This window comes from Phacochoerus africanus, chromosome 1 (assembly GCF_016906955.1).
Source record: "Phacochoerus africanus isolate WHEZ1 chromosome 1, ROS_Pafr_v1, whole genome shotgun sequence".
Taxonomy (NCBI): domain Eukaryota; kingdom Metazoa; phylum Chordata; class Mammalia; order Artiodactyla; family Suidae; genus Phacochoerus; species Phacochoerus africanus.
In genome coordinates, this window is record NC_062544.1 from 99,860,243 (window position 1) to 99,875,589 (window position 15,347).

The 15,347-nt window shown below is 37.3% G+C and overlaps 1 protein-coding gene across 26 annotated transcripts in view; it reads right to left on the minus strand.

The window, feature by feature from the left end:
- Positions 1 to 15,347, minus strand: part of CLASP2 (cytoplasmic linker associated protein 2) — a 204,308-nt gene that overhangs the window by 159,201 nt on the left and 29,760 nt on the right. For all 26 annotated transcript variants that reach the window (XM_047769742.1, XM_047769668.1, XM_047769725.1 and 23 more), the window contains exon 7: positions 5,201 to 5,271. In XM_047769742.1, coding sequence (XP_047625698.1) covers positions 5,201 to 5,271 — 71 coding nt within the window. The remainder of the gene's footprint in view (positions 1 to 5,200; positions 5,272 to 15,347) is intronic.

Genomic DNA, 15,347 nt, shown 5'->3' on the forward strand with positions numbered 1-15,347 from the left:
AAACTAGACTGCAAGTTACCGTATTGCCTCTTATCACCAAATAGCAAGGTAATTTCAAAGCCTAATTTCTATGCTTTATTTTATTGCCAGCCTCCCAAAACAATTCTTTTTCCTAGCAACAATTTTCAAACAGAGAAGTTGGGAAATATTTTACAGTGATTACATGCCAAGACTGCATTAGGTCCTTACAATACACTTGACAAATCAGAATTATGTGTAGTTTTTTCGTGAAAAAGAAAAAGACTTGCAGTCACAGTTACCAACACGTTGGTGTTTACATCTCTGTTAGCCTAGGAGCCTGTCTAGAAAGCTCCATGACGACACCAGACCCTGCCATAATCACAAGGGGCCTGCAACTTTCAGTCTTTTCTTTCCTGCAAGGCTGGTGTTAACTTCTTTCAGCCACGATTTGATTAATTTTAAATCTAGTGTCCTTCTAATAGCAGAGCTAATTCCACTGCACTTAAAGATTCTGCCTAACTTATTCTGTAACATAAGAATTAAAGTTAGGCTTGAAAAACCCTAAAGACAAAAATAAAAAAGCCATGCACTTCTTACTATTCCTCAATTAACTGACATGCTCAAATCTCTGCTAAAAGAATTTATTTTGTGTTCCTGAGTGTGCTGAACTTATGCTCTAGAAAATCAAGTCAAAGAGTTCAATTAAAAACTTAAATTGGAGTTCTCTTGTAGTGCAGCGGTTGAGGATCTGATGCCACTGCTGTGGTGTGGGTTCAATCCCTGGCCCGAGAACTTCTGCATGTCAGTCTCGGCCAAAAAGAAAAAAAAAAAAAAAAACCTTAAAAAGAGTAGAACAAGCTATTGCCTTTGGAATTGATTAGCAATGAGATCCTGCTGTGTAGCACTGGAAACTATGTCTGGTCACTTATGATGGAGCATGATAATGTGCGAAAATAGAATGTGTACATGTACGTGTAACTGGGTCACCACGCTGTACAGTAGAAAAAAAATTGTATTGGGGAAATAACTATTAAAAAATAAAATAAATAAAAATAAAATGAAAAAAAAGTACAGATATGGCAGTCATAAAAGAAATCAGAGGCAAAAGCATGAGATGAAAAGTTATATACTAGGGCATGCATAAGTGGAGAAGAGGTGGACTGAAGAAAAAAGAAAGGCTATTTTTCCTAACAATAAATGTATCTAAGATAGTGTTAGGCCATGTCACTTCCACCACAATCCTCTCCAGCCTGAAACCCTTCCTACTTTCAGAAGTCTATTATATTCCCTTCCACGGCCTAAAAGGCCCTCAATTTCAGGGTTCCTGCTTACTTTTTCAACTTCATTTCATATATGGTCTCCCTTTCAACCCAGCTCTGGTCTTCCTTTCATTCTTCAAATACACTAAGACCTTTTCTACCTCTCAGCCTTTTTGATCATGTTTTCTCTGCCCAAAGTATTTTTCCTACCATGTATCCAATGAGTAGCTCATTCTCCCTTATCAGGTCTCCATTCAAATGTCAACTTTCAGACAGGCTTGCCCCACTATTCTATCTAAAGTGGTATCACTGAGTTGGTTACTTAATATCTCCATACACTATTTACTTCACTTAATTACTGTGCAGATGACAACTTTTGGGGAGTGGGGGGCACATCCGTGGCATGTGGAAATTCCCGGGCCAGCAATCAAATCTGAGCCACAGCAGTGACCCAAGCTGCTGCAGTGATAAGGCCAGATCCTTAACCAGCTGCGCCGCAAGAGAACTCCTAGATGATAACTTTCCACTACAGTGGCTCTTAAAAAGTTATACCACCTTTACAACAAATCCTTTGGGTTTCGTCTGTGTGTATTTAGTTAAATGACTTTTTTAATCCCAAAACACTCTAAATCAATATATTGTAAGCAATGCAATATTTCATTATTATGGTTTTAGGCAAAGACACACTAAAATTTTTAACTTACTCTAATAGGTTTGAGTCACAGACTATCAGATGGAACAAAGCTGAACTGAATGCCATGTTTGCACGAACTCACAATTACTAGCTTTGCATATGTGCACCAAGTGAGAGAGAGAAGAGGTGGTATCTTTAAAAGCTCTTCAATCTACTGTGTGCATGAACTATTTCCACAAGTTTCCATGTTGAGCCTTAGTTGTGCCCTAAATGTTTTCCTGGTCTATAATTTTATTTAAAAAATTTAAAATTTAAGTAATGATGAGCCAACAAAGGACTGAAAATTATGTGGGGAAAAATTGTGTAAAAATAAAAAAGGAGTCGAATAAACCTTCATTATATTACTTTAGGCATAAACTACTTATTTGCCTTCAAACTGCTAATTATAAAAATTTGTTTTCAGTGCTGGATTGATACATTTTTCTACCTGTGAAAATTATTCAAGCATCTTGGGTTGGGACAAAACATAATATCAGTTAGGAAAGTTGAGAAATAACTTTTTCATATAATTGCTTTTTACTTAGAAGCAAGAATTTTAGGAATAATTTAATTTCATTAAATTCATTAAACAAGGAATAGTGACATTTCTTCCATTACTAACTATAATCATTCTGGATATCCATTTGTTTACTTGTTTATGATTTACCTTTCTCACTAGAATAGAGACAGAAACTTTGTCTTCTTCACTGCTGTGATACAATCTATCTAAATCTTTTTTTTTTTTTTTTGTCTTTTTGCCATTTCTTGGGCCGCTCCTGCGGCATATGGAGGTTCCCAGGCTAGGGGTCGAATCGGAGCTGTAGCTGCCAGCCTACGCCAGAGCCACAGCAACGAGGGATCCGAGCCACGTCTGCAACCTACACCACAGCTCACGGCAACGCCGGATCGTTAACCCACTGAGCAAGGGCAGGGACCGAACCCGCAACCTCATGGTTCCTAGTCGGATTCGTTAACCACTGCACCACGATGGGAACTCCTATCTAAATCTTAAAAAGACCATTCTTACATCTAAGTACAAAATATATTCCAGGGGTAAAAGAGATATCTATTACAATAACGCAGATAAAAGCTGAAGGAGACTTAGAATAGGGTTTTGCTAGTAGAAATGGAAAAAAAATAAGTGACTTTGGCATATATTAGGATTTCAGATGTAGAAATGACTGATGAGTTAGAATGGGAGATAAATTCTAATCAAGAAAGTTTTTAGGAGTTCCTGATGTGGCTCAACGGGATTGGCAGCATCTCGGGACCTCTAGAGAGACCGGTTCGATCCCTGGCCCGGCACAATGGGTCAAGGATCCACATTACCACAGCTGTGGCTCAGGTCACAACTGTGGCTTGGATCTGACTTCTGGCCCAAGAACTCCATATACCACAGGGTGGCCAAAAAAAAAAAAAAAAATTCTAGCCTGAGCTGATGGTAGTACCACTGACTGAAATGGGTAAACTTGGGGAAGAACAGTTTTGAGGGAAAGGAAGAGACAATAGGGTTTAACTCTGGACTTCTTAAGCTTGAAATATCTATTACACATCCTAACAGAAATGTCATCAAAAGCACAGGCTCCCAAATGTAGAGCTCAGAGAGATAAATGAGGGCTAGAAAGGCACATTCAGGAATCATCAGCAAATAGTTACCACTTAAAGCCTTTGGGCTGGATTAGATCACCAGGAGAGAATAAAGACAAGGGAAAAGAGACTTGGGCCTTGAGATCTGCCAACATGATAAATGAGCTTTCCTCTCTAGTCCCTTTCCTTACTAACAAATTCATTAAAGTCTTTTTCAATGACAGCATAATACTATCATCAAAATCATGATGACCAATTTTTACACACCAATATGTATATTATAAACTTCAACATGCACATTTGACTGTTTGCAATATTACTTCAATCAAAAAGATTTCTGAAGTCTCCCTCCAAGAGAAATTAATGCCAGATACTAATTCCAAACTTCCCTGTTTATGGAGAGACAAGAGGAAACAAAAAATCTTTATTTTGAAGGTAACAGAAATAACCTCACAAAAAATAAGTATGATAAGAGGTTCAAAAGAGACCATATCCAAATAATAAATATATTAAATTTATAGTATGCATTATCCTTTTTTTTCTTAGAGTTATAACTATGTAGTCTTGAATACACAAATGAGAATGCACTGTAAATGGTATGAAAACACATAAGACTCAATTTAAAGAATTTTAACAATTCTCCATCTTCTTGCTGCTTATGGCTCCTCTGGAAATGGACAGAAGTAACTGTTAGAAAAATAAGGACACGGTACTTAAAACACCTTCTATTCAGAGAAGTGGAGTGAGAAACAGCTGGCCATCAGGGTGAGGACTGGTAGTGCTGAAGTCAATTTACGCTAAGTTTAGATTGGGTAGGCATAATCTTTTTAACACTAAATTCTCACTCCATCTGCCTTCCTGCAAACAAGGCACAATCTTGGTTTACTCCAGAGAAAAAGAACTAAATTATATTAGTAACTAGTTTTCTTCTATTTGACTATAACAACTCATATACCAAATTTTTTCTCCAACATCATTCACATTACAAAGCTAACCACACTCTCTTAAATATGAACCTACTTTTCCAGGTGGAAAAACCATGTATACTATCTTTGGAAACAGAATATATTATTTACATATATGGTTAATTAGTACTTAAGGACTGAAGTCTAGGTAAATGCTAGCTAATAAAACTAAACACCATTTAGCAATCTTACAAAAAGGAGGGCAACCACAAAAGCAAGTAAATGCCAGATACCAACACCAAATCTCCTTGAATTTCCAACTTGGTTTCATTCTAATTAAAAGTAAAAAATGATTATACTGGTCAAGTTTCTAAGTCTTTGTCTCTTTACTAGTATCGTTACTGACTGTCTACACATAGATGTAACAGAGTAATCAACCCTACAATTTCTGCTAAAAACAACTAAGTAAAATAATTCCTCTGGGAATGAAAACACATTTTATGCATGGAAGATAGAGGGCAAGAGGATCATTATACCTTCAACGCAAAAGATACAAAAAATTAGACAAAAGAATAGACTCATTTTAGACAATTAACCAATCTTAATATTTTCACTTATTCCAAAAGTCAGAGGATAGATAATGATCCACAGGATGTAAATACTTTGTTACTATATCCTAAATTTTAAGTCACGAAGTCAAGTCTGCTGAATCAGTGATGCAATACTGACTTGAAGGTATAGTTTAGTGTCCATCTAGAACTTTGCTAAATAATTTTAGAAATGTTTGAGAACTGGAATAACTTAATTATTCTTACCTTTGCAGACACTCAAAATCATACCGCCTGAATTTTGCACTTCATCAAATTTGGCAAGTATCGTTTCTAATCTGGCAATAAAGAATAAATTTTGTTTTATATACAATTTAATAGAAACAATTTCCTTCACCATCTCCCTGAGAAAAAACAATTCCAGGGATTCAGTTAGCTCTATACAATTCTCTTTTATAATTAACTCACTTACTGAAAGGAGATCTCTTCAATGGAAAGAAGCAATCAAATAGAGGCAGCACTCTACACACTCACAGGTTATGTTTATGAAAAGATAAGGGGCAGGGGATTAAGAAGTACAAACTAAAATGTATAAAATAAATAAGGATATACTGTACAACAGAGAGAATATAGTCAGTATTTTGTAATAGCTACACATGGAATAAAACCTTTAAAAATTGTTAATCACTATGGTGTATACCTAAAACTTACATAATGTACATCAACTATACCTCAATTTTAAAAAAGATAACTTTCACACAAAAGTTTCACATTTCATTATAAAATTATTTCTCCAAACCCATCAAAAACATTTTAGTTCCAAACTTATAATGAATTTTACTCAGTCACCAAGACATCTTTAGAAAGTACACAAACATCATGCCAAGAAACTCAAGGCAAACATAAAAATAATGAAATATAAAATGTCAGAAATTAAAGTGAGGCCAATATGACTGATAATCTTATAATCCCTATTAACCTGTTTTAATTCAATACTAATTCTATTAGCACTTCTGATATTATGTTCAGAATAATTACTTTCTATACTTCTGCTGTCACTTTTTTAAAATTAAAAATGTGTTTCTCATTACAAAAGCAATGTACACTCATAAAAGAAAATTAGGAAATGTAAATAGGAACAAAGGAAAAAACCACAATCCCACCATCCTGAGATTTTATGTAACCATATGCTTTCTGATGCCTTTTATTTATATATAAATTTTCTTTGGACCAAAACGGGATCATGCTGACAGCACTATTTTTTACTCTCTAATATTGTATCATGCTGATTTATTCTTAAATTTATGATTTGGAGATCAGGGGAGGTCTTTAATTGCCAAATGTTTTTCTCTGACTTACCTCAATGTTTCTGTCATAATTTCAATTCTAAATCAGTTATACCTCAGTCCACTCATGTCATTTCTTCCTTGTAAACTGAGGAGGCAGATACTCCTCAATCTAAAAAATTTTTTTGGTTGAAAATCATCTAGGAATTCATTATAATGGGATTTTTACACTTTAATCTCATCTTTTACTGCCATTAAACTCAACAAATAAAAATTCAACAAATAAACATCTGAAGGCACGTTCAATCAAAAGACACAGATCTCTTCATCTTACATAGTAGTTATATTATAGAGAACTGAGCAGATGCTGAACAGGTTGCCCAGAGACAAGGTGTGGACAAGATGAGGTGGGGGAGGGAACACTGAAATTAGAATGAAAACCAGAAAGGTCAAAACAAAAAGGAGAGCACTTAGGAGAGCTCTTTGGGAAAAAGGCAGAACAAGACATATAGAAGGAGGAAATTAACACTCAGCTTTCCGTAGCAAAATGGGAGTAGGAAACCAAGGGCTGAAAGCTCTGAGAGAAAAAGAGGATTGGTAAGGGATTGAGGTGGGACAGATAAAATTATCCCAGGGAATGGAGATGTAGGCAGCTTTAACAGGAAGAGGGGTCAACTGAAATACTTGGCAAGTATAACAGTAACAAGGAGAAAGAAAGGTAAAAGAAATAATAAAAAGCTATGATAAGATAATAATATAGCTATTTAGAAAAACAAGTTTATTCATAATGGAAAAGGAGGAAAGAAACAATGTGAGAGCAGAAAGAAGAGACTAGGATATTTGGAATCCTAGTCTGATGGAAAAGGAGGAAAAAAACAATGTGAGAGCAGAAAGAAGAGACCAGGATACTTAACTAATAAAGGAAGAAAAAAATAAGGAAATTCAATGGAAGGCAAATACAAAAGAGGCTGGAATATCTAAAGGATTATGCACACAATTTAGGAGGCCAAAGAAAAGAAAAGAAGCCTGTAAAGCTCTGGAAGGCTCTGATGCAGGATAAAGATAGAGACCCGTAAAGTACTAGTTTAGAATTGGAGAAGTGACTCTATCCAAAGTCCATATTTAAGTTGGAATCATAACAAACCACAGGTACAACATGAAAGAGACAATTAGGTATCTCAGACCTTGTCTTTTTTTGTATAACAGCCTATTATTGAGATAAAAGTCATCCCATACAATTCACCTCTTTAAAGTGTGCATACAATTCAATGGCTTTTAATTTAAAGCCAGAGTTGTGCACAATTCTAAAACATCATTATCATCCCAAAAAATAACCCTGTACCCATTAACAGTCACTCCCATTTCCCCAAATTTCCTCAGTCCTATAGAATCACTAATCTAACTTCCTTTCTTTTTTTTTTCCTAACTTCCTTTCTAGAGATTTGCCATAAATCATTTCATATAAGTCAAGTCATTCAACATGTAGTCTTTCATAGCTGGTTTCTTTCACTAGGCTCATTTATGCTGTAGCAAGTATCAGTCATTCCTATTTATGGCTAAATAATAGTTCATTGTAAGGATATATCATATTTTGTTTATCCATCAGCTTACACACGAGAGGAGGTGAGGTATTTTGATTTTTTTAGTTATTATGTATATTCACAGTGCTCTTATGAACACCTGTGTACAGATAGGCTTTTGCATGGATATATGTTTTCATTTCTTAGGTATATAACTAAGGGTAGAACTACTGGGTCATATGGTAACTCTATGTTTAACATTTTTTTTTTAATGGGCCACACCCATGGTATATGGAAGTTTAAGGAAAGGAACGGAATCTGAGCCACAGCTGTGACCTACACCACAGCTGTAGCAACACCAGATCCTTTAACCCACTGTGCCAGGCTGGGGATCAAATGCCCACCACCAGTGATTTGAGCTGCTGTAGTCAGACTCTTAACCCACTGTGCCATGGTGGGAACTCTTTCGGTTAACATTTTGAGGAACTGCAAACTGTTTTCCAAAGTTGCTACACCACTTTACATTCCCATCAGCAATGCATCAAAGTTCTAACTGTCCTACATCCTTATCAATACATGTTATTGTCAGTCATTTGGTTTTAGCCATCCTAGTAGATGTGAAGTAGTATCTCATTACAGTTTTAACTTGTATTTGTCTGATGGCTAATGATGAGGAGTATCTTTTCTCACGTGCTCACTGGCAACTTGTGTATTTTCCTTGAATGTCTATTCAAGTCCTTTGTATGTTTTTTTATACTGGATTATCCATCCTTTCACTGTTGAGTTGTAACAGTTTTTTATACATTCTTTATATCCTCAGGACATCAATCTTTTAACAGATGTATGATTTGCAAATATTTTTCCCATTATGTGGGTCTTTCTGATTTATTGATGGTGTACCTTGAAAAAAACGCAATTTTTAATTTTGATGAATGAAAATTTATCTATTTTTTTCCCTTTGGTTGCTTATCCTTTTGGTATTATACAGAAGGAACCACTGCCTAGCACTTTCTACAAGTTTTATCATTTTGCATGTAGTTCTATGATCCATTTTGAGTTAATTTTGGAATGTGGAATGAGAAAGAAGTTCAATTTTATTCCATTACATGTGGAAATCTACCAGCACCACTGTTTGAAAACACTCTTTTTTTTTTTTTTGTCTTTTTAAGGCCGCACCTTCAACGTATGGAAGTTCCCAGGCTAGGGGTTGAATCGGAGCTGTAGCTGCCAGCCTATACCACAGCCACAGTAATGCCAAATCTCAGTCACGTCTGTGACCTACACCACAGCTCATGGCAATGCTCGATTCTTAACCCAATGAACAAGGCCAGGGATCAAACCTGCATCCTCATGGATACTGGCTGGGTTCATTACCACTGAGCCATGACAGGAACTCTGAAAAGACTAATTCTTTCCCCACTGAGTGCTGAGTGCTGTTGGTACTTTTGATGAAAATCAATGGACCATAAATTTAAGAATTTCTTTTCCAGCGATCTATAATGTCCAGTGTTATGATGGTACCATACTGCCAGAGCTTTATCTTTTTAAAAAATAGCTGACAAAGAAAAAATTTTTGTATATTATTAGCTTTAACTGATTTGATTCAATGGATTTATGAATTATACTTAAGTTTGGTTGTTTAACAAAGAAGAATGTGGGTTTTTTTTTGTCTTTTTGCCTTTTCTAGGGCCACTCCTGCAGCATATGGAGGTTCCCAGGCTAGGGGTCTAATTGGAGCTGGAGCCACTGGCCTATGCCAGAGCCACAGCAACATGGGATCTGAGCCGCATCTGTGACCTACACCACAGCTCACAGCAACACTGGATCCTTAACCCATTGAACAAGGCCAGGGATCAAACCCACAATCTCATGGTTCCTAGTCAGATTTGTTAACCACTGAGCCACGATGGGAACTCCAAAGAAGAATGTTTTTTATATAAACATGAGGGTAGGTGAAACAGAACTTTAAACTGTATCCAACGAGAAATTTGGAAACCATAAAGAGGGCAGCATTTGAGAGGCAGAAATATTCTTTCTGAAAACTAAAGTTAGAATAGGACCACTCTGATTAATATATATAAACATATTTATACAGTTTCTATATTTTATAGTTTTCATAAACTATATATAGTTTATATACATACAGTTTTTGGAGTTCCCGTTATGGTGTAGTGGAAATGAATCTGACTAGGAACCATGAGGTTGTGGGTTCCATCCCTGGCCTTGCTCAGTGGGTTAAGGATCTGACATTGCTGTGAGCTGTGGTGTGCGTTGAAGGTGTAGGTCAGATCCTGCGTTGCTGTGGCTGTGGTGTAGGCTGGCAGCTGCAGCTCCAATTTGACCCCTAGCCTGGGAACCTCCATGTGCCGTAAGTACGGCCCTAAAAAGCAAAAAAAAATTAAAAAAAAAAGAATAGGACCACTCTGATTAATATATATAGATATTAATATTAATAGTCTATATGTTTTATAGTTTTCATAAACTATATATAGTTTATATATACAGATTTCAAAGACTATTTAGTATAAAGGTCACTTGAGAATAGACATTGGTGGAAAGGGAGTTCCTGTCATGGCGCAGCAGAGACCAATCTGACTAGGAACCATGAGCCTGTGGGTTCGATCTCTGGCCTCACTTAGTGAGTTAAGGATCCGGCGTTGCTGTGAGTTGTGGTGTAGGTTGCAGAGGTGGCTCAGATCTGGCATTGCTGTGGCTGGGGCATAGGCCAGCAGCTACAGCTCTGATTTGACCCCTAGCCTGGGAACCTCCATATGCCATGGGTGTAGCCCTAAAAGGAAAAAAAAAAAAAAATGTTGGTAGAAACAAGGAAACAGTGGAACAATCATCTGAAGAAATGGGTACACCAAAATTCATTCTATTTTACCTTAAAGAAGTTTTAAAACTCTTCAATATAAATATACCCAGTATTCTGAAAATTCATAATATAATATATAAAATAGTGAGGCCAAATTGTAAAAGAATAGAAATTACTGCACCCTTGAAAAAGCAAAGTTCACCATACCATGTACCCACTCAGAGTCCTTCCTATTTCCTACCTCCAGGAGGGAAGCATCGTAGAGAGGCACAAGCACAGCACAGAAGAAAGAACTATGGACTGGGGGTCAGGAAGCCTTCAGCTTCTCACCAACCAGCTGCTACTACTCTGGACCTCAGAGCCCTCATCTGCCAAGCGGCTAGTTGTTCAGAGGAGGGAGAAACCATAATAAAAATGGACAAGATTATAAATCACTGGCTTATTTCAGAAAAAACAGTAAAGCATAAACTATCCACATATGATAAAACCTCTACGAGCTAATTCTGATGAGAGGAAAAAAATCAAATAGGGATTGCCTCTAATAACTAAACTTACTTACAAAACATAACTTAAGGAAAAAGGAGAATTATAGGCCAATCTTACTTTGAGCACAAATACAAAAAATTGTTAAGCAATATATGTGGACGATTTATAACAAAGGCAAAAACTGAAAAAAGGTGTTTACAACAAGTGGTTCTAAGTCAAATGGAGATCCATGTGGAAAAAAAAAAAAATGTAACTGAACACTTATCTTACACCATTTACCGAAAATCCTCATGAGGTCAATAAATCAAAATGTGAATAAAATTTCAGAGAATGTCTCCACGACATTAGGGTCTTAAACTGGGCACAGAAATGTCCAATCATGAAAGAAATGACTAAGAACTACATTATAATTAAGAAAATATGCACATTGAAACCAATCCAACTAGTAACCAAGAGGTTGCTGGTTTGATCCCTGGCCTCACTCACTGGGTTAAAGATCTGGCTTTGCCCTGAGCTGTGGTGTAGGTCACAGACGCAGCTCGGATTCTGCGTTGCTGTTGCTGTGGTGTATGCTGATGCCTACAGTTCTGATTCGACCCCTAGCCTGGGAACTTCCATATGCCGCCAGTGAGGCCCTAAAAAGAAAAAAAAAAAAAATATATATATATATATGTATATCAAGACATTATCAAGAAAGTAAAAAGGCTCTCCTAAGTGCCAGGCTAGGCGCCAGCGGTGCAGGGCTCGCATGGGCCCTGCGGGCTAGGACGCAGGCATGGCTGTAGGGTTCGCGTGGCTGCTCCTGGGCCTGGGCATGTGTGGCCGGTGCCTCCGTGCATGGGACTGGTGGCCCTCAGCACTATGCGGGCAGCACGAGCTAAAGGCTGAGTCTGTCAGCAGAGGTCATGAACTTGGCGCCCCACCCTCTGCAGCTCTACCTGTGCCTCATGCCCAGAGGAACCTGGTTGCTATATCTGCCATGTACCTAGAGCACTGGTTTGGCAGCTGAACCAGGTTGTTTTCCAGATTGGTACATATATATCCCTATATCCCTCTTTGGCACTGGAGCTGTTCTTTTTTTTTTTTTTTTTGTCTTCCTGCCTTTTTATAAGGGCTGCTCCCATGGCATATGGAGGTTCCCAGGCTAGGGGTTGAATTGGAGCTGTAGCCACCGGCCTACACCAGAGTCACAGCAATGCCAGATCCAAGCCGTGTCTGCGACCTACACCACAGCTCACGGCAACGCCAGGTCCTTAACCCACTGAGCAAGGCCAGGGATCGAACCCGCAACCTCATGGTTCCTAGTCAGATTCTTTAACCACTGAGCCATAACGGGAACTCCTAGAACTGTTCTTATGCGTGGAACAGGCTGTATTATTAATGGACATGTGGGACCAGGAGTACTATAAGAAGGTTAAAAGAACAGCAAGTCGCCCAATAGCTGCTGGAGACATTTCAACTCTTCAATCTTGTTTTTCTCGGAGCACAGCTGACCTTGGCATTGGGTGTTCTTCTGTATGTGAATCACTATAGCATAGCCCTTGAAGCATCATCCCTACTTCTTGTCATCACCTACCTGCTAATGAAAAGAATTACGTACTGGCCTCAATTAGCCTGGGATTTACACTCTGGACATCAACAGACCTGAAGATTGTTGGGATAAATTCACCTCCAACCAAACAATAGGACTACTGCTCTTTTTAGGGACTGTCCTTGGGAATTTGTAGAAAGAAAAGGAGACAGGTGAAACAAAGAAATATATAGATAATAAATAGAAAGTTAGCAAATTAAGCTTATTTAAGGATTTTTTAAAGCAAACTTTTATAGAACACGCTCACGTCTTGTTATCACATAATTTGATTTGAATAAGCAGTCTTACAATATGTCAAAGAATTACAGACCAGAAGATGAAGACTCAGAGCATGTTTGCTCAGATTTTCATTCAAGGATGTTCTAGTCAAATTCTCCCCCGTCACAGAAACCAGGGACTCTTCAGGATTTGAGAAGACCTGGATTGTTTAAGTTAATGCATTCTTCTTGTTGTAATTCACATGTTCAGTTATGGGAATTATGTGAGCTTTGGCTCTTTAGAAAAAACCTGATGTATGTCTCATCTAAATGAATGTCTCTGTAGGAAAACGGACTCTCTTTTTAGGGGAAAATAAAAGCTGCTACAGAAAGTTGGGGCTTATTGTTTTTTGTTATGACCTTTATTACTGCCAAAAGCTGTAATTCAGGAAACCATCCGGTTTTTTATATTTTAGGGGAATTTAAATAAATAAACTTTTATACCTACTGTAAAAAAAAAAAGAAAGAAAGAAAGTAAAAAGTCAAGTAATAGGCTGGGATAAGATATCTAAAACATATGGACAGTGAAAATGGGCTTGTATCCAGAATATGTTTTAAAAAGTCCTATTAATCATTTTTTTAAATGACAGACCATTCGATTTTTTAAAATGGATGAGAAATCTGAAAAGACACTTCAACAGAACATATCCAAACAGCTAACAGATACATGAAATGGTGCTCTTCTTTATTAGTAATCTGAAAAATGCAAATTATAATCATAATGACCACACATGAACCAGAAACATAAAATTTAAAAAATTAGAATAATGCAAAATATCAGCAAAAATGTAGAATAATGGGAGCTGCAAACAGTTTGAGAGTATTAATGGTAAAACTACGCTGAAAACTGTGAATATCAACTAGCAGGTGAATATAACTTACAGCCCAGAAGATTCACTCAAATACATCCCAAGATTAACACAACTTTGTAAAGCAACTATACTTCAAAAAAGTTTAAAAAAAAATTCCAAGCAAACAAATACATAAGTATAGCAAAAGACATGGATAAGAGTGTTTCTAACAGGATTACTCATAAAAGCTACAAATAAGAAACAACTCAAAAGTTCATTGATAGTACGGATTCATAAAATATGGCCTACTCACACAAAGGGATACTATAAGGTAATGAAAGTGAACAACTAGAGCTGGATCCAACAATAAAAATGAATCTTAAAAAGACAATGTTAAAAGAAAGAAGCAAGACACCTAAGTGCATATTATATGACTCCATTTACATAAAACTCAAACACAGGCAAAACTAAGGTCTGGTAATAGAAGTCAGGATTTTGATTCATTTTGGGGAGGAGAGAAAAGGCAAGGATTAAGAAAGGATCCTGCTGTGGTACAGTGGATTTAGAATCTGACTATAGCAGTGTGGGTTACTACAGAGGCATAGGTTCAATCCCTGGCCCAGCATAGTGTGCTAAAGGATCCAGTCTTGCCCAGCTTCAGCATGGGTCACAGCTGTGGCTAGGATTCAATCCCTGGCCCAGGAACTTCCATATGCTGGGGTAAGGAGGAAGGAGGAGGGGAGTTCCCGTCAGGACTCAGGAGAAATGAATCTGACTAGTATCCATGAAGACATGGGCTCAATCCCTGACCTTGCTTAGGGAGGTCAGGTCAGGGATCTGGCGTTGCTGTGAGCTGTGGTGTAGGTTGCAAACATGGCTTGGATCCTGCATTGCGCCTGTGGCGTAAGCTGACAGCTGCAGCTCCAATTCAACCTCTAGCCTGGGAACTTCCATATACTTTAGGAAGGAAGGTAGATTTGGGAGGTTTCTGGAATGTTATACTGTTCTACTATTTCACCTGTATGGTCGATACATGGTTGTATGTATTCATTTTGTGATAATTTACAGTGCTGCATACTAGTGATTTATGCACTATTCTTTTTTTTTTTTTTTTGTCTTTTTGGAACCACACCTGAAGCATATGGAAGTTCCCAGGCCAGGGGTTCAATCAGAGCTACAGATGCTGGCTTATGCCACAGCAACGCCAGACTGGAGCCTCATCTGTGACCCACACCACAGTTCACAGCCAACGCCAGATCTTTAACCCACTAAACGAATCCAGGGATCCAACCAGAGTCCACATGGTTACTAGTTAGGTTTGTTATCACTGCACCACAACAGGAACTCCATTTCCTTTTATATATATATACACACACACACTATTCTGTAACTGATGTTAAAAATGATAAAAAATTTTAAACTTTAATAAAACAATCTCAATATACATTTAAATATAGATAACGTAACATAAATATATACATACATATATACATACACACACAAAATACTTATGTTAACACCATTTCTTTCATGAACATAATATGATGCATAATTTACTCAAATAAAATCCTTGTTAACCCTAGAAGTAGAAAGCGAATTAATAAAAAAAGCACGATTTTTTTTTTCTTTCTTCTTTTAGGGCTGTGCCCACAGCATATGGAAGTTCCC